Here is a 27187-nt window from a genome sequence, read left to right as displayed (position 1 = left end):
TGAAGAAATAACTAGTGCTGATTCCATATTGGGCTCCCTTCTACCTGGTTATTATGGAGGAACATTAGTGCTGACTAGACTTTCATGGTCTTGGCACAATTCCTACCCTTCTCTTCTTACACAGATAGAAAAACAGTATATATCTATACTTTATACACGTGTACTTAACCAAAGAAACAGCATATCCCCATATAGATTCTCCTACTTTCTAAAATTATTTTTAAAGCTAGTCATAGTTTATTTACTCTTCTTTTATACACTACCTTTTCATACATTTTTAGTTTAACTCTTTTTTTTTAATGCTCTTGACAGAAATCTATCTTTTTTTAAAAAAAATAAATTTATTTATTTATTTATTTATTTTTGGCTGTGTTGAGTCTTCGTTTCTGTGCGAGGGCTTTCTCCAGTTGCGGCGAGCGGGGGCCACTCTTCATCGCGGTGCACAGGCCTCTCACTGTCGCTGCCTCTCGTTGCGGAGCACAGGCTTCAGACGTGCAGGCTCAGTAGTTGTGGCTCACAGGCCCAGTTGCTCTGCGGCATGTGGGATCCTTCCAGACCAGGGCTCGAACCTGTGTCCCCTGCATTAGCAGGCGGATTCTCAACCACTGCGCCACCAGGGAAGCCCGAAATCTGTTATCCTGAGAAGTTTGACTATATATATCCTTAAATACAATTTGCCACTTAAATTGGCTTAGTAAATCCTTTCCATATATTAACATGCTATATAAGTAAATATAAATTTATGTCAGAATTTCATCCTGGGAATGTGCTTTGCTCTTATGAGTTATATTTGTGTATGTGGCTTGGAAGAGTGTTGTCTGTGAAAATCAAATAATTCAGAGCATTGTTGCCTTTTGTAGTTCTCTCATTTAATATTTCTGAACTCCCGAACAATCTCTATAATCAGCAGAGGAGGAGATGTGGGTACCACAAGGATGATGTACTAGACAGGGCCCAATCATTCAGCAGCCTGTGAAACCTCTTCAGAGCTGATTGTAGGAAACCTCATAAAGTTCCTTGTCTACTTGTGAATTATTGTTGCCTTGGTTACATGAGAAAACAACTTTCAATTTTTATTATAAGATAGGACTTCCCTGGTGGCACAGTGGTTAAGAATCCGCCTGCCAATGCAGGGGACACAGGTTCGATCCCTGGTCCGGGAAGATCCCACATGCTGCGGAGCAACTAAGCCCATGTGCCACAACTACTGAGCCCACGAGCCACAACTACTGAAGCCTGCGTGCCTAGAGCCCATGCTCCGCAACAAGAGAAGCCACCACAATGAGAAGCCTGCAACGATAGCCCCTGCTCGCCGCAACTACAGAAAGCCCATGTGCAGCAATGAAGACCCAATGCAGCCAAAAATAAATAATTTATATGAATAAAATAAATAAATTTTAAAAAAATTTTAATTTTTATTATAAGAAAAATAGCCTACAATTTGAAGAGAAAAAGCACTTTAAAACAGAGGAAGAAGCATCAGGGGAATGTGTCACTTGTGTCTTTACCCCACTATCAGCAATATGATAGTTTTTTTTTTTTAATTAATTAATTAATTAATTTATTTATTTATTTTTGGCTGTGTTGGGTCTTCGTTTCTGTGCGAGGGCTTTCTCCAGTTGCGGCGAGTGGGGGCCACTCTTCATCGCGGTGCGCGGGCCTCTCACTGTCACGGCCTCTCGTTGCAGAGCACAGGCTCCAGACGCGCAGGCTCAGTAGCTGTGGCTCACGGGCCCAGTTGCTCCGCGGCATGTGGGATCTTCCCGGACCAGGGTTCGAACCCATGTCCCCTGCATCGGCAGGCAGACTCTCAACCACTGCGCCACCAGGGAAGCCCCGCAATATGATAGTTTAATTAAAAATCTCTTTCTGCTTCAGAGTCTCTCTCATCTGTTTGTGGTTTGAGATTACTGCACCGTCGGCAGAAGCGGATCATTGGTGGGAAAAATTCTTTAAGGTAAAAAGGTTCTTCAAATACAGATTACACTGATAATTTCACTGTCTTTGACTTATATTCACTTTATATAGACCGTGTTCTTCAAATCACTATCCCCTGATTTATGAGATAGATGGGTTGCTGAAAAGTTATGTGGCAGAAACAAACTAATTTAACAGGAAATCTGAAAAAAATGTATAACTACAAATTCGTTTAATTTAGAATATATTTGTTTTGGACTTGACTCATTTTAATATAATTTTTTTATTTGTTGAATTTACTAGTGGAAGACCAGTGCTTTGCTTATTAAATACTTCTTCCGGGGAACTCCCTGGCGGTCCAGTGGTTAGGACTCAGCGCTTTCTCTGCCGTGGCCTGGGTTCAATCCCTGGTCGGGGAACTAAGATTTCAGAAGCCAAAACAAAAAACAACTTCTTCAGGCTGCTTAGGTGAGGGAGAAAATATGCTTCAAATCATGAAATATAAAGAAGACACAGATTGTTTCCAAGAACGTCAGAATTTGGTGGGATGCATACAGATGCTACAGGCAAGTCTTCAGGGTGGTCTGCTCAAAGTTGTAGGAATATTCATTCTCAAAGTAGGAAAGGAGTCTACATCCTAGAGTCCCCTTTTTACTTCTTTCCTCCCACCTGCAAGCCTTCTAAGTCCTTGTTTTGCTGGATGACTGTCCTTGCCTTTCGGTCTTTTATGGATATTGATGAGTGGCTTACTTTCTTCTTAGGGGTGGTTGGCCTTGGCAAGTGTCCCTCCGGCTCAAGTCATCCCATGGAGATGGCAGACTCCTTTGCGGGGCCACACTCCTGAGTAGCTGCTGGGTCCTTACAGCAGCACACTGCTTCAAGAGGTATGTGTCCACCTTTCCAAACAACTCGGTGTGGCTCTTATTTGCCAGCTCTTCCAATCCCTTCCTGCTCTACAGCATGCTAGAAACTTGGGGTGTCAGAGCCAGGCTATAGGCCTTCCTTGTCTCCACCAGAGGCACTGTGGAAGTGAGGGGGTAACATCAGGAGCAAACAGAGCTCTCAGGAAGTTACTTGCTACCTGGTGTTAAAGCAAACTCTAGAGTTAAGGAGAAGACAAGATCGGTTTTTGAAGGGGAGGTGGCTGTGTTAGTGCTTCCCCCAAGGACATATCTGAGGATGAAATCATATCCCCATATCGCTAGAAGAGACCTCAGATTATTTGATTATGAATGGTAATGAATAGGGAGTCCATGTTTAGTGTTTTGACTTGGTGTTTTGATTTGAATTTTAGAAACTTTGGGTCTTCTTGCTGTTCTGTGTCTTTTAGATTTCTCTATTTGTACCTGTCATGTTGCATCCTGATTATTTCCGTTTGTCCCAGGAATTCTATCAGCCCAATCTGAAGTTTTCCCAGTTCAGAGGGGAAGCCATGCAGAGAGATTCAGTGTGCCAGAGTCACACTGCTTATGGTGACAGCACCTGCACTAGAACCTAGTGGTCCTTTCTCCTTGTCCTGTGCTCTTTTGTGGGCCCTGGCTAATGGCCATTTCCTCAGCATGAATTTTAGTATTTAAAGATGTATACCATTGCTTAGCAAATTTTGATAGTTATTGAATCAAGGTGATGAGTACAAGGGGTTTCATTATTCTGTGTACTTAAAAATACTCATAAAATGTTTTAAGTAAAACATGTACCATAGTGTTGAAAAATTGTTACAACCAAAAATTTGTTTTGTATTTTTTCATCTGTGAAAATATATGGCCTCATTGTGTATTTACAATCCATCCATGTAGATTTTAACTGCCGTACGAGTGTTAACTCCTATTGTAAGACAAAACCAACCTCAGTTTACTTATTCTCCTACTGGTGGTTAGTTAGGTGGTTTCCATTCTTTCATTATTAAACAACAATGTTGCATTAGATATCCATTACATGTCTCATTGGTACAGACATGTGGGAGCATTGTGCTGGGTCCTGGAGTATGGGTGCCATTCAATTGTACTAGACACTACTAACTTACGTTCTAAAGTAACTGTATCAGTTTATATCAGAGCAATGTGTAAGTTCCTGTTTCCTCACATCCCTACCCCAACTTGATACCATCAACATTTTCAATTTTTGCCAGTCTTAGAATTTTTGGATTTCTTTTTAATTCTATTTTCCTGATTAGTGTCTTCCTCTTTCATGAATTATTTGTTCACATCCTTTGCTTATTTTTCTATTCGATTGTCTTTGTAATTGATTTAAACATTTTTTTGGATATATTCTTTGTACAGAATCTTTGTTATTATGTGTTACAAATAACTTTTCTCAATCTGGAGCATGTCCTTTCACTAGTTTAAGGTCTTTTTCTTATGAAGATGTTTTAATTTTAATATATTTAAATGTGTCAATTTTTAAAGTCGTATAAAAGCTTTGTATATCTTATTTTAAAAATTCTTCTTTAGCCCCATATGAAGATAGTAGTTTTTTACAAAAAAAATTTACAATTTTGCTTTTCCTATTTAGATTTTTAATCTGTTTACAGTTTTTGTGTGTGTGTGTATGGTATATGGTATAAGGAAGGGACCTAATTTTATATTTTTCTTTATGGATAGTTAGTTTTCCCAGTACTTTTTAAAATTAAACATTCCATTCTTTACCAGCTGATTTATGTCAGCTGTGTTGTTTGCCAAGTTCTCATGTATCTTTGTTTCTAGAATCTCTATTCACTTCCTCTTACCTATTTTGATAAATATTATGGAGTAATATTCCATGTTCAAGGTGATGCAGAAGGCACAAATCTGTATTTTACATAGCCTTTGTCATTTCTGCAGTAATAATTGAGTTTGAGAGTTCACCTATATACCAGTGGGTTTAATATAGTCCTGTGTTACATGAATGGCACAGACAATAAAGATTCATTTATTAACTTAACAAAAAGTTATTGAGCCTGTAATGTTCCCAGGAATGTGCCATGCGCTAGAAATATCTTGGAGAGTAAGACGGATAGGACCCTTGGTACCATGAGTTTTTAATGCAACTATAGGAACCCAGAGGAGGGAGACATATAGGATCAAAAAAAGTTTAGAGCACCATTTTAAAAGTGTGGTCTTTTCACCACAATATTAGGTATTGGGTTGGCCAAAAAGTTCGTTTGGGTGTTTCTGTAAGATGTTACAGGAAACCCCGAATGAACCTTTTGGCCAACCCAATACATTCAGCTTATTAAAAATCTAGATTTCTGGGCCCCTATACGAGATCTACTGAATCTTTGGAGCTAAGACCCAGGAGTTTACATTTTTATCAAGCATCTTTGATGATTCTCATGAACATTAAATGTTAAGACCCTCTTGCTCCTGGATAGAATAGAATGTGGTCTGGACTTTGGAAGACTGATGATGAGGAAGAATATAATGGAGTTAACAGGATACTTATCCTTGCCCTATTCAACATATTAATCACTAAACTGAAACAGGACACTGATGATAAATTAATCATATTTTTTGACGCCAGGAGATTGGGAGGGACACGTAATATGTTAGAAGATAGGATCCATGGTGGGAAAGAATATTGGTAGGCTGATTCTAATAAAAAGTAATGAGGAATAAAGAGGAAGTAAAATGCTGCCTTTAGTTCAGGAAACCTGGCTTGAATGCAGCGCACGTGAAAAAGACCTTATGGGTTTTAGCATCCTGCGACCTTAATAGAGTCAGTGATGCCATGTGGTTGCCCACAAAGTTAATCAGCCTTGGGCAGCCCTGACAGGACAGCGCCAACACAACAAGATGCTTGCTCTTCCGTCCTGTGCTCAAGCTGCTGTCGGGGGCAAAAGCACTGTCGCTATCAAACAGAGAAAACTGCTCAGTTCCGAGTGCCATCCTCTGAAAAAGTGACATGGTGCACTAAGGAAGGCAAGCAGAAAAGGGGAGAGTGTGTGGAATCAGATTAAATTCATTACCTGTTACTTCAAATTCCACAAATGCTAATGGGAGGTAATTTTCATTTTAACATAGGAAAGAGGTCTGTTGTTTCCTTTTTATTTCTTTAACACAAGACAAAGCTGGGATGGGCTGTATGTGGGAGGAGTGAGCTCTGTTACGAAGTCTGTTCAAGCAGACAGGCTGGATTCGTGTATTGGTAGAGGCTGGAGGTAGATAACGTTTCGTGTTGAGAGCACAGTGGTGAGAAAGAAAGCATAAAGCATATTTGAAGGATGCCAGTTATTAGGATCGTGAATCTGGAATTTGTATAGCGGACTTACAGTAAAGAAGCAGGAAAGGTCTGGAATGCCAGGGTACTGAATCTCTGTTTCATTCACTAGGCAGTGGGAAACCACTAAAGGTTTTTGAGCCTTGAAATATGATCAAAGAGGAGTTTTAGGAGATGTATGTATGGGGCGGCGGGGGGAAGCAAAGTTATTAATCTAGGGGTCTGTGAACAAGCTTCAGATTATATGAAAAATATTTGCATACATGCTTCTGTGCCTTTTTCTGGAGTGACTCAAATTGGTCCATGTTACCAAGTGATTAAACCCACTGTGGTAGGAACTGGAGGGAGACTGGTTATAAGGCTATTGTAATAAAGATAGAAGGTAAAAAAGAAAAGGAGGGAGAGAAGGTAGAGACCCTGATAGAAATCAGTAGAACTTGGTACTGTGTAACCAGCGACTTGGATCTGGCCGTCAAGACCAAGGTTACAGTTCCAGCTCCTCCAACTGTTAATTGTTTCACTTTGTGGAGATTATTTTAACCTCTGGGAGCCTCAATTTTCTCATCTGTAAAATGAAGGCAATAACGTTCTACAGTGAGGAACAAATGATCTGCAAAGTATGTGAAAGTATTCTATAAACTGTAAAATTCAAAATGAATGTTGTCTATTATTATGTTGGGGTTCACAAAAAGGAATCAAAGATTATTATGAGCAAAAGTAGAGAATTCAGGATGATTTTATCCCACTGACTAGTGGAGAAAAACGAGGTAGGAAACTGCAGAGAAACTGGAGAAGCCTGTCTTGGGCTTAGAATCTAAGCAAAATAATTCAGTACGTTCCGTTTAGATTTTTCTCCTCTTGTTCAAGACTCCTTCTCTTTCAAGTAAATCTTTCTCTGCTAAAAGTTATAGACTTAGGGGTTCAAGGCTTAAAGTATTAAAGTCGGGAAATTGCCCAAAAATTCCACTTGAGGTTGAAAACTTTGATCTGACTTTTGAGTTCCCTCAAAGGTCTTTTTTTTTTTTTAGGTACATGTTTGGGTTTGTTTGTTTACATGTCATTATTCCTCCCTTGGCTTGCTCCTTCTAGATTATTGCTTCAAGTCAGTAATGGTCTCATTTGTGTTTATAAACCAAGTGTCTCCTATATTACTTGGCACATACTAGACCCTCCTAAATGATGGATGCAGGATGAAAGTGGGGGCTCGATTGCCAGGTAGTGGGTATATTTAAGGATGTTGGACTCTTTAGAGGATGGTGGTATTTTAAACCTAGATCAACAGATAACTCCTTCCATACATCATTCTGAGTTTCTTCCCATTATCTGTGCGGTATAAAAGACAGCTGATTAAAAAACAGAGGAGCAGATTATGATATGCAACTTTTTGATGTGCTTTGGCTAGACCGCAAGACTCTTTTAATGTGAGTAGGGAGAAAATTGTTTTGCAAAGGTGTTACAAATTCATCTGACTTGGTTTGTAACCTTTACCGGATTTCATAGACTTGTTCTGAAGTGCCCAAGGAGGCTACAACTCACATCTTTATTCCAGTAAGTTTATTGACAGCCATAAGGACAGTTACCAGTGATTAGAACAAACTCCAAATTTTGTCTTCTGGGTTCAGGGACTTTGGATTAAAACAACCCTCCTTTAATCATCAGAAACTCTGAAGTTTGCAAAAAATAGTTTTCCTCTGGAATTGTAGACACTGTAGTACAGAAACAATGTGGTCAGGTTCTGAGAGGTTACCTTTCTTTTAGATTTCTTGGGAGTCTAACTTAAGACCCACTGGCAGGGGACCTAGATTTCATATTTTGAAATTATCTCTCTCACCCCCATTTCCTTTCTGTTTGTATCTCTGCTGCTTTAACTACTGGACTTCAATATATAAGATAGTTTCTTGTTCATGGGGCCTCCTTTGGTGCCTAATTCTTGCAGTGATGATGGAGGCCAGTGCTCTTGAACAGCCATTCTGAACAACAGGCATAGATTGCTATCACCTCTGTGTTACTTTATTCTATGGGATGACAGTTTTTTATGTTTATTTGTTTTGCCTTCACAGAGTAGTCACTCTTTTATGTAATCCTTATATCAGAATAATCTAGGAATGATGGCCTGGGGATGATGAGATCAGAACACAGTTACTCACGTCCACCATCCTGTTACACTCATTTCCTATAGAGTTGTCTCTGTACGATGAGGGTACCTTACTGGAAGACTGACAGAGTTCTAGTAATCCAGCTCTACATCCATAGCTTTCACGTATTGTGAGGTGTCCAAAACATTCTTTTATGCCAGCGTTAACAAGGGTAACTGAGGTAGTTGGTGAATCACCATTTAAAGGCCTTCTATCCCATTTTTCACATTTTTCCTAGTGTTAGTACAGACTTTGGAATGCAGTATCCCATTGGCAGTTTGAAGCAGAAACTTGGATAAATTAAGTTTTTCTGCAGTTGCCCTATGAATTTTACACAATATAAATTGCTTGCTTTTGCTATTTTCTACTTTTTTTTTTTTTTTTTTGCCACGCTATGTGGCTTGCAGGATCTTAGTTCCCCGACCAGGGATCGAACCCCTGCCCCCTGCAGTGGAAGCATGGAGTCCTAACCACTGGACCGCCAGTGAACTCCCACTATTTTCTGCTTTAAATCATTACTACAACTACTGTAAAATGACCCTCTCTCTATGGTGGTATGGCAATATAATTGAGAGAAAAATTCCTGAATGTTAAACTAATTTCTTTTAATTGCTTGTTCTGATAACAAACACCACTCTGGAGGAAAGAATGTACCCAAAACAAGGATTCTTTCATTTCTGTAATTCTACTGCAAATTTGATTTGATCAAGAATATAGCTTTACCTGATTTTATCTGACTTTTTTGCCTAGAATCACCAAAGAAGCTGGAAATTGTCAGAGATTGCTGCTCTGAAAATCAGAAATATCTAAATTATTAGACATTATAATTAGAAAGATGAGCCACAGAGTTAATGGGACTTCTTTTTAAGAACAAAATGTGTGCGGTACTTAACATATGTTCCACCATGACCTAGTATATGGTAGAGTTCTTAAGAACATGGTCTTTGGTGATATATACAATACCATCAACTATGCTAAAACCATTTCCTGAACACACACGACATGTATGTAAGGGACAGTGCGAGGTTCTACAGAGAAGGTCTCTTCTCCATAAGCAACTGGAACCATTTACACAAGCAATTTCAGTCAACTACTTTTTGAGTTTCATCCAGACAACAGAGAAAAAAAGATTCTAGAAGTAGCAGATGTGTACAGGCTGATGTAAAATACTGTCTTTTTGAAGAGATGAATCTATAAAGAAAGAAAATGACTATCATAAAGAAAATGACCGTCACCTGAATTAACTCTTCTAATTCTAGAAAATTTTAATTGTAGTTTATTTTAATTCCAGAATCTCAGAGAAATTGGAATAGTGGATTTTACTAACTGCCCTGTCTCAGATCCTCTCTTGCTCAAGCTTGTCCAGGAATTTCATCCAATTTTTATTTGAGGGGGAGTTGAAAGCATTTCAGCAAAGCAAACAACTGAATGGCATGTCAGCCAAAACCTGAAATGTTTGTTTTAGAAGCATTTTTGAATAAAGTGTATCAAAATAACAAAAGCTCAACTAGAAAGACCTTAAAATGCATTGAAAAAGAATTCCTTGATACATTTTTCTTGAGAAGACTAGAACCATAGAAAATGATTTCAAAGTCCAAAATCCTACTGGTAACCTCAGCCAAAGTGTTATCCCTGAAGTATATAATCGCACTCACTAGGAGAGGTGACACTGGAAGACAAATATTTGGTTAGAAAACTAATCTAGTCTTGTGTCGGATGCTCTTCAAATTCCAAGCATAAATCTATTCTAAGAATAACTGGAGTGAAAGGAGTGTGGGAATCACTGCTTGGGTTTAGCTGGTCCATTTCTTAAATCAGGACGACTTTAAAAGTATAGATTCTAATAAGGAACTTCATTTTAACAAGAATGATGCATTTTTCCTTCTTGTCAGGTAAATATTTTATTTTTATTCTCAGGTTAATATCAACTCCTGCTTGGTGAGCATATTAATTTGGGAGTATACTCAAAAATACCCGCTGAAATCTACCTGACCTGAGAACACAGTATAAGTATGGAATGTGTATGTGTTTGTGTTATGGCAGTCTGTTAGTCATCTCTTAGGATGCTCACTTCACCCAGTGAAATTCCAGGCATGAAGAGGCGGGCGTTATGCCCGTGCCTTTAAGTCTTTGGTTCAGTGGTTCTCCAGACTGACTGTGAATTTGGATCACCCATGGTCCTACATCGGCCCTATTAATTTAATGTTCTCAGAGTTTGTGTGGCCTGGACATTTGTATTCTTAAAAGTGGTACAGGTGATTCTGATGAACAGCCAGTATTAATGAGAACATTAGATCTTTGTGGAGACTTTTTTTAAAAAGTAACTTTTGTGATGGTGTTGTTATAACATAGGAATTGGTGAGAGGAGGTCTCATTTCAGTAAGTTCGGGATCAGAGTGTATGTATGTGAACAGAACGTGTCTTCCAAAAGAAGTCATTTAACATATATTTATTAGGAGCTTTCTCTGTGCAAACCACTTTGCTTGGTGCTGAGGATACAAAAGTGAGCATGACATGGTCTTTACACTTAAGGAGCCTTTAACTGGGGAGACCTGACATCTTAACAAGTTGTAGAAGCTGTTGTAAACGCTCTGACAGTGCTATTGGGAGCGTTCAAAAGAAGGATTGGCTAGCTTTCGGGGAGGGCAGGAAGAGCTTCCTAGGAGATCTTGAGACTTGAAAGATAAAATCAGTTTTTGCCATATTAGGATGAGGGGTGGAGGGAATGATATTGCAAATAGTCTGAATAAAGACAGGTTTGTCAGATACCTCTTCAAGCGGCCAGAATGACAGGGACACAGACACAAGGACGAGGGTGGTATCAGAGAGGTGGACAAGGGCCATTCTTGGATGGGTTTGTATATCATTTAAGGAATCTGAACTTTACTATGTGAACAGTGAAGGGTATCTATCTGGAAGGGTATCCAGAAGAGTAGTTATATTATCAGATAGAAACATTGTTCTGGCTGCAATGTGAAGGATGGCTTGAAAAAGTTGAAACTTGAAGCAGCAAGGCCATTTAGCAGACTGCTGTAGTAATCCAGGCATGAAGTGATGCATTAAGGCAAGATTTCCCAAGACCTTAAAACTGGGATATTTAAAAAATAAATTTCCTTGCTGTAGTAATGTCCTGTTTCTTTGTTCACTGGCTGAAGACTCAATTTTTAGATAATGTAGGATATATTTACATAGCCAGTTTAGATGCAAGGATTATTTTAGCTAAGTGTCACAGCTCTTTTTCAAAGAATGGAAAATATTGTTGCAATAAAACTTTTTTTATTTTTGGTTGAACAGTAATGTAATTATCTTAAATATAAAAAGTTGACATATGAAGGGAATGTCTCATAACTCGAGCTTAAAAGTTATAAGCAACACAAGAAACTGCATTAAAGAAAAATTAAAAAATAGGATGCCTTCTTTATGCCATAGTATTTCTCTAGACCAGTGCTATCTACTAGAAATATAACGTGAGCCACAAATACAAATCATATATATACGTTTAAATTTTCTAGTAGCCACATTAAAAGATTAAAAAACCAAATGGGTGAAATTAACTTCACCCATATGTATATTGGTTATATAATGATATATTGATATATATATATCATTATATATAATGATATATTTCATTTAACTCAGTATATCCAAAATATCATTGCAAAAATAGGATATAAAATTGAGATATTTGATAGTCTTATTATCTAGAGAAACAATATATTTTATATTCTTTTTTCATAGTAAATATTTGAAATCTTGTGCATATTTTTGTACTTTTAGCATATCTCATTTTGGACCAACTGCATTTCAAGCGCTTCATTAGCCACATGTGGCTACTGTACTGGACAGTGAAGCTTGAGATAATTTCTTAAATTCCATTCCAAAGATATATGAAACATTTCAGCAGCACTTTCAAGGATGCGTTGACAGCTATTCTTGTTAGAAACAAAAATCACTTGGGATTTTGCTTTAAAACCTGAACATATTAATGAGTCATATTGAATTTTTATAATACATTAGTTATCAATACACAGAAAGTAGAAGTGAGAGTTATTTAAATATCTGATTATTCTTCATGACTATTACTTTTTAGAGTTTCAGGATATGAAATAATCCTAAACTTAAAGTTTGAAGTGGAACCCATAAGAAGATAGTCTCTAGGTACAATATATGAAAAGCCTTCTGAACTTTAAAGATATGTGATAATTTAAGGTTGAAAATGGAGAATTTCAAGGAACCACAGGAAATTATTAGTTTCACAGATCACTAGTAGGTGGTTGTATAAGCTAAATCATCTTTGTTGCATTGTTCAGTTTTTTGAGCTGACATAGTTAAGAAAATCACTTTATACATTGCAATGTTGTCAGAGACCTTAGGGCTATTAGAATCTTTGAGCAACTTACAACTTCCAGAAATTTTATAGGAATAAATGAAAGGTTATTTCAAATAGGCAGTCACTAGAAAGTTCCAATTTTTGAATACCACTTCTCTAAATTCACATTCAAGTACAGGCCCCATTTCCAGTGGAAGATATTGAAGTTTTGATTAAAAAAAAAAAAATTAAGGTGAGAGCTGTTAAAGTATGTTTTCCCCTTTGAACAGTCAGATGCTAGCGGAAAGGAGGTGGTGAGTTGATGAAACCAGAGTTGGAGTTTTGGCAGATCAGGGAAAGAAGGATTGAGAGTTTTTGCAAAAGAGTGATGATGGAATCCAAGCCTTGTAAGAAGTCATAGGCAGAGTGAGAATGACATGAAAAAACTAGTGGGGCTGACAGATTGAAGTCCAGTGGGGGTGAAGAGCTGTGGATGGAGCTGTAAAACTGTAAAGATAGGAGGTACTTAATTATGAGTAGAGATGTCAAACTGTCAAGATGAGATGCTTGAAACCAAGATTTCAAAAATGTGTAATATTTGGTGAGTATGAGCTGTAGGTGGGGGGCTGAGATCAAGTAGAGAAAACACTCTCTGCAGGTGAGGAGGTTACGGAACTAAAAGGGAAAGGTGCTGGGAATTAAGTCATTGAGAATGTTTTAAGTAGCTATAGAGGGGAAGTGAGCAAGGTGCTATACTCTTCAGTGAGAAAGAGGAAGTATCAGGAGGTGGGTTGGATGATGTATTTTAGGTCGGTGGTTCTCAAGTGGGGCCAATTTGCACCCTAGGGAATATTTGGCAACGTCTGGAGACATTTTTGGTTGTCAAACTGGGGTGTGTGTATGCGAGTGTGCATGCAACTGGCATCTAGTGAACAGAGGCCAGGGATGCTTCTAAACATCCTACAATGCACAGCACAGCCCCTTACAACAGATGATAATCTGGTCCCAAATGTCAGGAGTGCTGAAGTTGAGAAACTGCTTTAGGCAGATGTATCAGAATCAAGGTATGTTGGCTGAAAAACAGGCTGAGAACTGTCAATCAAGTAAATATTGTATTTCTATTTTAATTGAATAGTTCCTATGGAAAAAAGACACATTCATTAAAAATAAGCATTCATTCATTCACTAAATCAGCAAACATATGCTGCATTCCTACTTAACTGGCATCACTATTCTCGATGTGTAAGATTCATCAGTGAACACAAAGATCCCTGCCCTAGAGTACCTTTTGTTCAAGCGGGGGAGGACGAAGACAGAACAATAAATATAATAAACAGTAAATTAGATAATTTGTTAGAAAGTAGTGTATAATAAAAAAGGAAAAGTAAAGCAGATTAAGGATATTGGGAGTGCTGGGGGATGGGAGCACAAGCAAGGGTGGGTTGCAATCTTAGATGTCAAGGTAGGTCTTACTGAGGTGATGTCTGAACAAAGATTTAAGAGATAAGAGCATATAATGAATGTATGTTGCCCTGAAGATAGTTTTGGTTTGCATTCAGTTCACAGAAAAGGGGAGTAAAGTGGATTGTGCTAAGTGCTTTCGGGGATACAGAGTTAAATCAGACAGTTTCTGCCCTCGTGGAACTAACAATCTTGGAAATGATAGAAAAATGACGACAGCAAACACAGGATGGTAATTTTGCCCTGTACTATTTGTTCCTGTTTTGATCCTTTTTCATGGTGGGGAAATGACAGGTTAGTGATTAGCCCTTACTTTCCACATTTGCTCTTTCTCAGAAAACAGTTAGATGGTAACCTGGGTTAAATAGTGAAATGGATGAAGAAAAAAAGTGATGACAGTGGGTTTAGAGTGTGAGACCGAGAGCAGTGGGATCAGAGAAATGGAAAGGAAGGTTAAACTTATAAAAGGGATTAATGATTTGGAAGAAAGGCTTACAAGCATCTCTGTTAACCTTCCTGGCTGACAGTTACCAATTTACAACACTTGAAACAAGCCTCCCATTAGCTCTCTCTGCCTCCCAGGTATGGTAACAGCACTACGAACTATGCTGTTCGGGTTGGGGATTATCATACTCTGGTGCCGGAGGAGTTTGAAGAAGAAATTGGAGTTCAGCAGATTGTGATTCACCGGGAGTATCGGCCAGACAGCAGCGACTACGACATCGCCCTGGTTAGGTTACAAGGACCAGAAGAACAATGTGCCAGATTCAGCAGCCACGTTCTGCCAGCCTGTTTGCCACTCCGGAGGGAGAGGCCACAGAAAACAGCCTCCAATTGTCACATAACAGGATGGGGAGACACAGGTAACAAATAACCCAAAGAAACAACTAAAATCTGGGCACCTGCTTGTGTCTGGGATTATCCATACGTCTGGGTGTACAGTGGGTAGCAAAATCTTAAAGGGGGTTCAGGCTTAGTTGTTTGGAAATTCCGCCAAGTGTGAGATGCATGCATGTAATCTGGATTCATACCCTGAGGGTACTGTGGTTCCCATTAGAACTGGGACCCTACTCAGGACTTGGGCCTAGCTGTCTCTATTTTAAAAAGTTTTCCTAATGACTTTGATGTAGCTACCCCAGCAAAGGGCTTTGGTGTTTGATGGTTTCTTTGTAATGGAGCCCTTTATCAAAGTAAATCTTATGCAGAATTCCTAAATGAAGAACAAAAATCAGAGCTGCTGAGGTTCAAGTGGAGGGATCCAGCTCACTTGGGTTTCTCCTTCCACAACCCCCTTCTATTCTTCCCACCTCCCTGTCCCCGAGCAGGATGGTGTTCAGCTTGTGCTCTTCTCAGGCGAACAGCTTTCTGTATTGTCTTGCTAGAGTTAACATCAGCTAGTGCTTGCTCAGGATGGTCTTCGAAACATCTAGGTCTCACCTGGATTAGGTGCTCGACTCACAAATGACTACTAAGGAGAAATGATTGGGTTGACTGCTCTCCATTAAAAGTAATTAACACTGAAAAAGAACATCAAATAAGTATTTCTACAGGTGATAATTTCAATAAGGTTATATTTAGTAAATATAAGTATTTGTTTTCATTTTATCCCATGCTACATTAAATCTGGGCTTTAAACTTACATTATTTCATAGCAGCAAAATGTAGAACATCTGTAGCAGATATACAGTACTGAAAAAGCTCTGCGACCAATCCTGAGATAAACCTTAAAAAGTGGAAACATTTCCTGGAAGATATGATAGAATCACGGCAGAGTACATGCCTTCTCACGACGCTGTGCTGATCTGTGAGGCAAACTGAAGGCTGGAGTACAGCTGCTGGAATTATTACTTCATCAGGGAAGTGAATCAATCACCTCCCTTTAGACACTACATCTGAATAGAGATGACAAAGAAAGTAAATTTTACAGAATGTTTTATTATGGATGAATCACTCCAGTTGAGTAAATTGGATTGGAGAATAATGTGGAGTTTAGATCCAAGAAAAGGCTATCATGGAGAACCTATCAATTATACATTTTAGCCACTAAACAGAGAATGAGTGGCTTACTAGTAAATAGAATACCTTAACAAGTGGTTAAACTTCAGCCTGTTTCTATGTAAGAATGTTGTTTCTGAATCATCTTTATGAAATACCATGTTTCTCTTGAGGATAGTAATTGCCACCTTATGTGCTTATATAGAATTGTTATTTATAATTAATCCTCAAAAGTCAATGAAGTAGATGAGTCCTAGAGCAGTGGATTTGCTAATACAGAACCAGCATGAATACACCCTCACTGTTTTAATACAGAGAATTCAAATTCTAAAGCCTGCACAAATGTGCTTTCTGTAGGTTACCTTTTTCTACTGGGCAAGTCCGTAAGCATTACTAAAGTATTCTTCAAAAAATGCAGTACTGAGAAACAGAATAGTGAAGGGTTAGAGTATGGTTAAGTGCAAACAATAAAAAAAGTACCATTTATAGTTATCACTCACTTAAACTACACTAATGCCACAATAGGGCTTTTTAATAGGGCTATTAAATGTTCATTAAACTGTTAAATGTAGCTCTTTTCGCTACGATCTTTACCTGGAATCTAATTCAATTATTTGGCCTGCATAGGACGAGCCTACTCAAGAACTCTACAACAAGCAGCCATCCCCTTACTTCCCAAGAGGTTTTGTGAAGACCGTTATAAGGGTCGATTTACAGGAAGGATGCTCTGTGCTGGAAACCTCCATGAACACAAACGTGTGGACAGCTGCCAGGGAGACAGCGGAGGACCACTCATGTGTGAACGGCCAGGAGAGAGCTGGGTTGTATATGGGGTGACCTCCTGGGGATATGGCTGTGGAGTCAAGGATTCCCCTGGTGTTTATACCAAAGTCTCAGCCTTTGTACCTTGGATAAAAAGTGTCACCAAACTGTAATCCTTCATGGAAACCTCAAGAAAATAATATTTAAAGAATCTGTTGAAAAAAAAAAAAAAAGAATCTGTTGGAAACCTTCCAACATTAGCATTTAGCCAGAGATGCCAACTAATGGGAGTGGAGATCCGTATTTGTGTTTCGTGTTGTGATAAGAACTGTGTACCCCTTTGCTGCTTGAGAATGTGTGATGTGAACATTTTGGTTACAGATACCTCAGTGTAGTAATGATTATCCTTATTTAGCATTGTCGCCTACCCAAATTAGTTTAATGGACACTAAATTCATTATTCTCATGAGTCTTGTCTCTGCCTATTTCTCAGCATTCTCCAGAGACTTTTGTATATTGATTGTGCAGTCAGGCTGTTTTTACATTTATTTGGATTGAGAACTCCTTTATAACTGAATCAGTATGGTATATATTCATATAAAGAGCCTACATTTGACACACAAAGAAAATACTCTTTACTCAAAATAAGAGTGGCACTGTTTTCTGTTCATGTAATTTTTTAAGCTAAGATTTTTTTCCTTAGGCTGATAAAAAAAATCAGACCACATCTTTCTGGCCTTTCGTGAGAAAATTGAAGGCCAAAAAAGATAAAGGAATTCTATTATAAACAGACTGGAAAGGAATATCATTGTCACAATACATTCCTGAATGAAGCCTTTGTATCAAGCACTATGGCAACTAAAGAGAAAAACATTCTAGCTACCTTGTATGTTGTTAGCAGAATTCAGCATTCCTGGTAACATAATAAAGAATGCCTTCAAATTGTTTAATGCACAACCTAATTCAACCTGCTTGATTACTTTTAATCACTTCAAATTTACAGCTTGGTAAAACAAAAATGTTTTTTTCCTTAGCATCACACTGTTTTCCAGACCATGATTTAAGAGTGCCACCTATTGCAACTTTCTGGTAACTAACTTAAACCTGCAGACTATCCTGATACAGTCCCATCTAATAAAAAGACTATTAAAAATGCTTTCCCTGTCAATAGTATGGGAAAGTCTAAAATAACTGTTATGTTTAATCCATATACCACTTATGTGCTAGGTGGCTATGCACCTCATTGACAATTTATAAAAGGTAGGTAAGATTTTATAGTATTTCTAGTTTTCAAATGGGTTAACAGGCAGAGGCCAAGATGAGACAGCTGTTGAAAGGCTTTGAATCCAAACTCCAGAACAGGAAGAGTCCCAATACAGACAAGAGCATCTCCTCCCACCCCTCTAACCCACGGTTCTCCTGTCTAAAGGTAAGTTTTCCCTCTGGCTGTTTCCCAAAGGAGTAAGGGGTAGCTGCTTATTATGTATCCTACAGGGCATTCTTGGTAGCAGCACAAAATCTTTGCCCAAATATAAAAGCTAAGCCCTCAGGATACTTGAGTAATCCTTACCAGAGGTGACATGACTGCTATCATGAGTCCTTCCCAAAATCCCAGGTAGTAAAAAAAGGTTAAGTGCAAACTATAGGATTAAGAATGCTTAAGTAATCTTCTTAAATGGCTAACTCACCATGGAGGGACTTCACCCCCATCCCTTTCCCTTCTGTATCATATTGCATCCCTTTTATAAATTCTGAGCTATGTAAAAAAACTGGTGCTAACCTGAAAGTGCTTTATAGTTTACTACTTTGCAGAACTGCAATGCAGTTCAAGTAGAATAGCATTAAAACGTTTTCTAAACACTCATGACTTTGATAACGGAAAAACTCTGCATTTACATATAGAGATGACAGCTATAGATGGTGCACACATGCACAAGGGCTTGGGAAAAACCAGAAAATTTATCTTCCTGAAAGTTTCTCATGGGCCATCCTTGTAATTGAACTACAGTGCTGATGCAAACATTTATATTGGCTTTTTAACTAGACCAGAGGCTGGCAAACTTAAAGAACAGATAGTTAACAGATGGCCTGCAGTTTGCTCAACCTTGAGGTAGAATGCTTGGTTCATAAAATATGCCTTTATTATAGCTTAATGTTTTTTCTTGTTAAATGTTAAGTGTGAGTTTTAAAAGATGCAAGTGTTCAGTGCACATCTGTGTAAATAAAGTGCATAGCTTTTCACCGTGCAGTTTCCTTAATCTTCTGTGTGGTATTAAATGACCCTGCTCTCTTCCTCAGGGGTAAACTGGTTTTTACGTGTAAGAGTTTTCCCCAAATAATACCTTACACAACAATATTAATTCATGTTACTTCCGCTCAAGCTCCACAGCAGTGGAACAGGAAACAGCCTGTTCACTACTTGTAGTTACCTTTGCACTTATTGGTCATTCAGTCAGGGAACACTGACATCTGTACAAATCAAGCATTTTATTGATATAGCAAGGAAGCACTTATTCTCCATTTAAATACCATACTTGAGATTTAAAATCACATTTGGCAGTGTACTTCAGGATGCTAAGTAAGACTTCACCCGTATCGCTTTGGATTTCTTGACTTCTGCAAGAGAAGAAAACCAGCTTTATAAAACTCTAATTTGTGTACTTACCTCAGTGCTGAGTCTTAGCAGCTACTTCAGTTACTTTCTATTCAGTTGGCTATTTACTCTTTTAAATTACAAAATGCCAGCAAAATATGCCAATTTTGTTTGGCCTTCCAAATCCTTAGCACTAAGGGTTTCAGATTCAGAAATATATATATATATAAAGACAGGAACGTACCTTGTTATGTTTTCCATCATCCATTGGAACAATTAGCTCAGCTTCCTAAAAACATTTGAACAGTAGTTAGATGTTTGCCCAATAACCCAGTACCCCTCCAGATTTTTAAAGGGAAGAATGTTACTTGTGCAAGTCAGAATCTGATACCAATTAAATGGTGACAGCTTTGCCAATAAACAAGAATATGCTCTTCCATGGCTAGGAAGGGAGACTGCCACAGCTGACAGGTCCCAAAGATACATGGAGATTCACGATCCCAGAAAAGACCAGCAAGGACAACTACAGATACTACTCACCACCTGGATCAAACTGGCGGGTTATCAGGATGCGGTGTTACTATTTAACAGTGGCGGAGTAGATTCAAGATGGCCACATGACACCAACAGCGGAACTAATGACCTTCTTCACCGGAGTCATCAGCTGCATTTAAACTTTGCCGGAAGGCCCACGGCCCACGCGCGCTAGTTTTCCGACTCAGCGGCCCCGGCTGAACGTGGCTGCCCCGAGAATCAATGAACATTTAAGTCCACTCAGGCGTTTGAACCTAGAGGTTTTCCAAGCTGACGTCGATCTACTTCTACAAGACTGTTGCATCTCCTGCATTTTAAACTTGGCCGAAAAGTTCTGTCTCAAGTATTTTAGCGCACGAAACACGACGCCGTACCTTAACCTAAACTCGACGCTTCCCGGATGTAAAAGGCCGAATCCTTCGCCACACGCTCTCTTATAGAGCTGGTGACGCTATTCCGGGGAAGCGCCGCGAGGGGCGGGGCCTACACGATTTCTCCCTCCGCCCCGCCCTCCCAGCTCCGCTGAGGTTCCAGCCCATCCGTTGGCCACCGCCTTCCTGATGGCCCCTCCCCTTCCTAAGCTTCTCCACCCCGCCTCGCCCCGCCCCGCGCTAGATCTGGGCTGCTCACGTGGCCTCCGACTCTGATGCGTGCGCATTCAGAGCTGCCAAAAGTTCTCGCGAAACCAGGAAATCTTGCCGGACTCGCGCGTCCGCTGAGTGAAGAAGGCGAAAGGGCTGTCTTGTTAGAGAGTTACTTTAGAAGTCACCCTTGTTACCAAAGCACCAGGTTCGATAGTTCTCTGCTTCTTAACCTTTTGGTTGGTTGATTTTCATGGAACTAGCTGACTTTTTTTTTTTTTGGTCTCTCTGCTAAAAAACTCCGTATCTTCCCGTGTTCCGCCGACATTGCTGTTCCTGAAGCGCAGGTGTCAGTGGTCTGCAATCAGTTTTTGTTTTGTTCTGAGGTAGTCTAATCTCTTAGGAGTATTTGCACTCTGCTGAAAGCCTTGCCAAACGATTTTGTAAACACAAGATTAGGAAAAGGAAAGGGTATTAGACCGGACGAGCGTGCGGGAGACCCTTTTACATGCGTGTGTGAACGTTTCCCGTGTTGCCTTCGGACCCGTGGTTTGTGGTCCACAATGTAGCCGCTCCAGAGCTTCTGTTGACTCTTGCAAGTGGACACCTGGGTTTTAACTTCCCTGCTGTACGTTTCTTTGGGGGTGCAGCTAAATAAATGGTAGGTCTATTTCTTTAAAAGGGGAGTTACAGACGTTTAGGAATACTTTTAGTCCTAGATACGTGCTTGTTAAATGCCATTTAAATTTATTTTCTATTTCCCTTTTAATTTTCCTACGGTATGAGACAAAAGGGTGGATCGAGGTGAAGCTTTTACTTAGTAGTGGACCATTTGGGGCCCTGTGTTGCAGCAGTTGCTGTCAGGGATAATGTTATCAAGCGATCTGGTGAATAAAGTGCTACAAGAGAGATCTGTGAAGCTTCATGAACACTACAAACTTTTCTAGGGGAAAGAATTTAGGGCAAAAATTTCTGTTATGGTTAGGGTTAGAATGGACAAGTTTGTAGGGCATAAAATTTGAAAGAACTAAAGTTGTTTTTAAGGCTCACTTTTTCCTTTCTTCACCTTACTTTACTCTCTTCATGATACTAGTGAATGGAAAGAACTACTCAATAATAAGGTTTAAATAACAAATCACAGTGGGGAATTTTGCCACATTAGATTTGATTTAGAATCTCTAACTGAGCATGTGTTGTTTTGCTAGGCTGGTCTAGCAAAATACCACAGACAGGATGTCTTAAACAACAGTAATTTATTTTCTCATAATTTTGGAGACTGGAAGTCTGAGATCAAGGTGTCCACAGGTGTGTTTCTTCAGAGACCTCTTCTTGGCCTGTAGATGGGCCTGTTTCTTCACATCCTCTTCTCTCTGTGCCTATCTATAACTTAATATCTTCTTATAAGGACACCGGTCATATTGTCCTAATGACCTCTTTTAACCTTAATTATTTTTTTAAAGACCTTATCTCCAAATATAGTCATATTTTGAGGTACTGGGGGGTTAGGACTTAAGCATAATGAATTTCGGGGGGACTCAATATAGCCCCTAACCCCATTCACTTATGCTAACCTAGTAAGACTTAGTGAAGATCTTAAAATGAATGTGTTGGGTTAAAGTGCTAAAACACTGGATGAATGAGAGAGGGAGAGAGAGAGAACCCTCATATTTTGTTTATGCTCTTTTCTTCATCTTGAATGTCTTTCCATCTATCTTCTTTTTTTCTTCCTGTAGTTGACATAATGTTAGATTAGTTTCAGGTGTACAACATAATGATCTGATATTTGTATATATTGTGAAATGATCACCACAGTAAGTCTAGTTAACCTCCATCCTCATACATAGTTACATTTCTTTTTTCTTGCGGTGAGAATTAAGATTTACTCTCTTAGTAACTTTCAAATGTGCAATACACTGTTATTAACTACAGTCACTATGTTGTATATTACATCTCCAGGAGTTACTTATTTTATAACTGGCAGTTTATATTATGAGTCTATGGGTGGTGGTGGTGGTGGTGGTTGTTTTTTTGATTCCACATATAAGTGAGATCATACAGTGTTTGTCTTTCTCTGTCCAATGTACTGCATTTAGCATAATACCCTCAAGATCCATCCATGTTGTCACAAATGGCAAGATTTCATCCTTTTTTTTGGCTTAATAATATTCCTTTGTGTGTGTGTGTGTGTGTGTGTGTGTGTGTGTGTGTACCACATCTTCTTTTTTCATTCATCCATCAGTGGACACTTAGGTTGTTTCCATATCTTGGCTGTTGAAAATAACCCTGCAGTGAACATGGGGGTGCATATATCTTTTTGAGTTAGTGTTTTGTTTTCTTTGAGTAAATACCAAGGAGTGGAATTGCTGGATCACCCTCTAGTTCTACTTTTAATTTTTTTGAAGAACCCCCATACTGTTCTCCATAGTGGCTGCACACCAATTACATTCCCACCAACAGTGCATGAGGGTTCCCTTTTCTCCACATTCTTACCAACACTTGTTATTCCTTGTCTTTTTGATAATAGCCATACTAACATGTGTGAGGTGATATCTCATTATATTTTTGATGTACATTTCCTGATGATTAGTGACATTGAGCATCCTTTCAAGTGCCTCTTGGCTGTTTGTATGTCTTTGGAAAAATGTCTATTTAGATCTTCTGCCCATTTTTTTTTTAATTGTATTGTTTGTTTTTGCTATTGAGTTGTATGAGTTTTTATATATTTTGGATATTAGCTCCTTAGCAGGATATATGATTTGCAAATATTTTCTCCCATTCAGTAGGCTGCCTTTTCATTTTGTTGATGGTTTCCTTTGCTGTGCCAAAACTTGTTAGTTTGATGTAGCCCCACTTGTTTATTTGTGCTTTTGTTGCCTGTACTTTTGGGGTCAGGTTCAAAAAATCATCTCCAAGGGACTTCCTTGGTGGTCTAGTGGTTAAAACTATGTGCTTCCAATGCAGGGGGCATGTGTTCAACCCCTGGTCAGGGAACTAAGTTCCCACATGCTATACGGCACTGAAAAAAAAAAAAAAAATCATCACCAAGACTGATGTCAAGGAGCTTACCACCTATGTTTTCTCCTAGGAGTTTTATGGTTTCAGGTCTTACATTCAAGTCTTTAATCCATTTTGAGTTCATTTTTGTGTATGGTGTAAGATAGTGGCCTATTTTTAATCTTTTGCATGTGGTTTTCCAGTTTTCCCAACACCATTTATTGAAGAGACTGTTCTTTCCCTATTGTATATTCTTGGCTCCTGTGTCATAAATTAACTCATTGCATATGTGTGGGTTTATTTCTGGGATCTGTATTCTGTTCCTTTGATCTATGTGTCTCTTTCTGTGCCAACACCATGCTGTTGTGATTACTCGAGCTTTGTAGTATAGTTTGAAATCAGGGCGCATGATGCCTTCAGCTTTGTTCATCTTTCTCAAGATTGCTCTGGCTATTTGGGGTCTTTTGTGATTTCATACAAATTTTAGGTTTGTTGTTCTATTTCTGTGAAAAATGCCATTGGAATTTTGGTAAGGATTGCATTGAATCTGTAGATTGCTTTGCATAGTATGGATGTTATAACAATATTCTTCCAATCCATGAGCATGGATAATCTTTCCATTTGTTTGTGTCTTCAGTTTCTTTCATCAGTGTATTATAGTTTTCAGTGTACAGGTCTTTCACCTCCTTGTTGAATTTATTCCTAGGTATTTTATTCTTTTTGATACAATTGTAAATGGGATTGTTTTCTTAATTTCTTTTTCCAATAGTTTATTAACGTATAGAAATGTAACAGATTTTTGTATATTGATTTTGTATTCTGCAACTTTACTGAATTCGTTTATTAGTTCTAACAGTTTTTTGGAGGAATCTTTGGGTTTTCTATATATTAAATCATGTTGTCTAAAATAGTGACAGTTTTACTTCTCTCCAATTTGGATACCTTTTATTTCTTTTTCTTGCCTAATTGCTCTGACTAGGACTTCAAATACTATGTTGAACAAAAGTGGTGAGAGTGGGCATCCTTGTCTTGTTCCTGATATTAGATGAAAAGTTTTTAGCTTTTCACTGTATGATGTTAAGTATGGGATTGATATATATGGCTTTTATTATATTGAGGTACATTCCCTCTATATGCACTTTTTTGAGATTTTTAAAATCATAAATGGTTGTTGAATTTCCATCTGTCAAAATTATAGTCAGCTTTAAATACTTTGCTTAAATATCTCTTGTTCTATGAAACTTTTCATAACTCCAACTGAATTTGATTTTTCCCTTTTTGTGACTTAAGTAGCATTATAGTACTTAACTAGCATTTTTCTTGTGGTATATTTTCTTCACTATATTGTAAACTCCTCATGATGCATGTCTGTTTCTAACCGTTATTTGAAGTGCCTAGCAGAGTGATTCACATTAAATGGGCACTAAATTGCATTAGCAGATGCTTTGAGGTACTCAGTATGTACTTCAGGAATTGAGTAAATTTTATATTTATTTTAAAAAGTCACTTCTCTCCAGGAGATAAAGTTTAATCCCCCTTTCCTACCCCAACACCATCTTGAGTATGGGCTGTGCTTAGTGACTTGCTTTCAAAGGGTAGGGTAAGGCAAGAGGGGGAAAGCATAACTTTACAGTAGAGAAATCTAGCAAATACTACCTAAGCCAGGTAATCAATATCAACATCAGTGGTAAGTCATATTGATAGTGTGTACCCTGATAAGATGTGATGAGAAGAACACTTCACCTCCTTCTGTGTTATTCTTACGCAAAGCTCTAACCCCAGTCTACTCAGGAGAAAAACATCAGACAAAATCAAATTGGTGGACGTTCTACTGCTTCCCTAAACTGTACTCAAACTGTTGTGGTCATGAAAAACAAAGTTTGTGAAACTGTCACACCAGAGGAGATGAGACATAATGACTAAATGTAATGTTGTATCCTGGCTGGGATCCTCAAGCAGAAAAAGGACATTAATGGAAAACTGGTGAAATTTGAATAAAGTGTGGAATTTAGTTAATAGTGATGTGCCAGTGTTGGTTTCTTAGTTGTGACAGATGTACACGGTATTATAAGATGTTAACAATAGGGGAAGTTGGATGACAGGTGTCTGGGAACTCCATGTACCATTTTTGCAACTTTTCTGTAAACCTGAAACTATTTAAAAATAAAGCTTAATAAAAGTCATAACTTTATAGTCTGTTTTCATTTTAACAAGTGGTGCTTTAGTGATGGTTTTTGTCTACTGTTAGTGTGCAATTTGTGGCTAAGATGGCAATATTTCTAAATTTGGGGGGATTCCGAGATCATACCTAATGGATTTAGCCACTGTTCAAGCCAAATCTTTGAGGCTTAGAGTGAGTTCTCAGGAGAGATAATGTGGTAATAGATAGAAGGATTAAAAATTGATTGTAAATAAAGGTTAGTTTAAGGATTTTAAAGGTAGACTGTGAGGTGAAGCTGTTAGACTGATAAAACGATGGCTGGAAAATATTTCAATTCTGCATTTGATACATGAACTGAAACCGTTCATTATAGAATACTCATTCTTCAACTATACTACTTCTCCCTTTTTCCTTTTAGGGTTTTAGTGTAGAAACTATGGTAATCATCAGGGAAACAAAAGTAGCATAACTGCACATCTCTCATATGACTGTTGAGATAAGTGGGAGGAAATATAGTCAGGAAATCGCCTGTGGGCTTACTGTCATCTTAAAATACTTTGGGAACTTAAGCTTGCAGTTGGTGTGTACTAGCAATGTGATACTACTGGGAACAAAATTGTAATAGAAGTATAGTGTCTAGACAAGAGGAGATGAGAGTTCTCCCCTGTCTGTAGTGGAATATTTTTTTCAGTTCTGAACACTTTTTTCAGTTGTTAAACATTTACAAGACTCCAGCAAATGTTTATTGAGCAGACATGGCCCTTGCCTCAAAAATACAATGGAGTTGAGTAACTTACAGTCAGTGATACCACAATTTTTCCAGACTTTTCAAAGCTCAAAGCCTAGGAGTTACCTTTGATTTCATTCTATCCTCAATGTTCAATTTTTAGTGTGTTTCTATATCATTCAATGTATTTGTTATCTATTGCTGTGTATCAAATTAGCCTAAAGCATGGTGGATTAAGACAGTAAGCATTTATCATCTTGTACAATTTCTGCAGATCAGGAATCTAAGAGCAGCTAAGCTGTCATAGTGTATCTCTTGAGGTTGCATTCAGGATGTTGCCTGGGGCTGTAGGATCCTCTTCCAAGGTTGCTCACTCCTGAGCTTGGCAAGCTAATGCTAATAGTTGGCAGGAGGCCTCAACTCCTCAGCATGTGGATCTCCATAGGTCTGCTCGAGTGTCCTCAAGTTACAGCAGTTTGGTTTTCCCCAAAGTGAGTGATCCAAGAGACAGTCCTAATGTTTTTCTCAGACCTAGTCTGAGAAGTTACATGCCATCACTTGTTAGAAATGAGTTATTAACTTCAGCTCACACAAAAAGGGAGGGAAATTAAGCTCCATCTCTTAAAGAGGGGAATGTAAATATTTGTCGACACCAGCTAAAACTGCCACAATCAGAATGGGTGAGGTTGTGTTGCAGTTACGAACAATCCAAAGTCTTTGTGGCTTAAAACCACAAAGGTTTGTTTCTTGTAATGCTCTTGGCCATTTAGAGACTCAGACTAATGAAACTTTCACCATTTGTAATATTTCTAGGCAACATGAAG

General features: G+C 38.5%; 2 protein-coding genes and 1 long non-coding RNA gene across 7 annotated transcripts in view; 2 read left to right on the top strand and 1 right to left on the bottom strand.

Moving 5' to 3' along the window:
* PRSS12 (serine protease 12) overlaps window positions 1-19021 on the top strand; it is a 73592-nt gene extending 54571 nt beyond the window's left edge. The window contains exons 10-13 of the mRNA XM_082389640.1: window positions 1879-1957; window positions 2679-2801; window positions 14599-14879; window positions 16639-19021. Of these exons, the coding sequence (XP_082245766.1) occupies window positions 1879-1957; window positions 2679-2801; window positions 14599-14879; window positions 16639-16946 (791 nt within the window). The 3' untranslated portion in view covers window positions 16947-19021. The remainder of the gene's footprint in view (window positions 1-1878; window positions 1958-2678; window positions 2802-14598; window positions 14880-16638) is intronic.
* On the bottom strand, window positions 15519-20315 carry LOC309627609. Its single transcript, XR_014243847.1, has 5 exons — window positions 19907-20315; window positions 19611-19655; window positions 19203-19389; window positions 15657-15908; window positions 15519-15533 (listed from the first exon to the last, which is right to left on the bottom strand). It is a non-coding gene; the product is annotated as an uncharacterized lncRNA (long non-coding RNA).
* Window positions 20316-20424: 109 nt separating this feature from the next.
* Window positions 20425-27187, top strand: part of LOC309627590 (uncharacterized protein) — a 564483-nt gene continuing 557720 nt past the window's right edge. For all 5 annotated transcript variants that reach the window (XR_014243827.1, XR_014243828.1, XR_014243829.1 and 2 more), the window contains exon 1: window positions 20425-20689. The gene's annotated coding sequence lies outside the window, so the exon portion shown is untranslated. The remainder of the gene's footprint in view (window positions 20690-27187) is intronic.

This window comes from Balaenoptera borealis (assembly GCF_965194805.1).
Source record: "Balaenoptera borealis genome assembly, chromosome: 4".
Classification (NCBI taxonomy): Eukaryota; Metazoa; Chordata; class Mammalia; order Artiodactyla; family Balaenopteridae; genus Balaenoptera; species Balaenoptera borealis.
The sequence above is the reverse complement of the archived record's forward strand: the minus strand, read 5'-3'. Positions and strand labels throughout refer to the sequence as shown.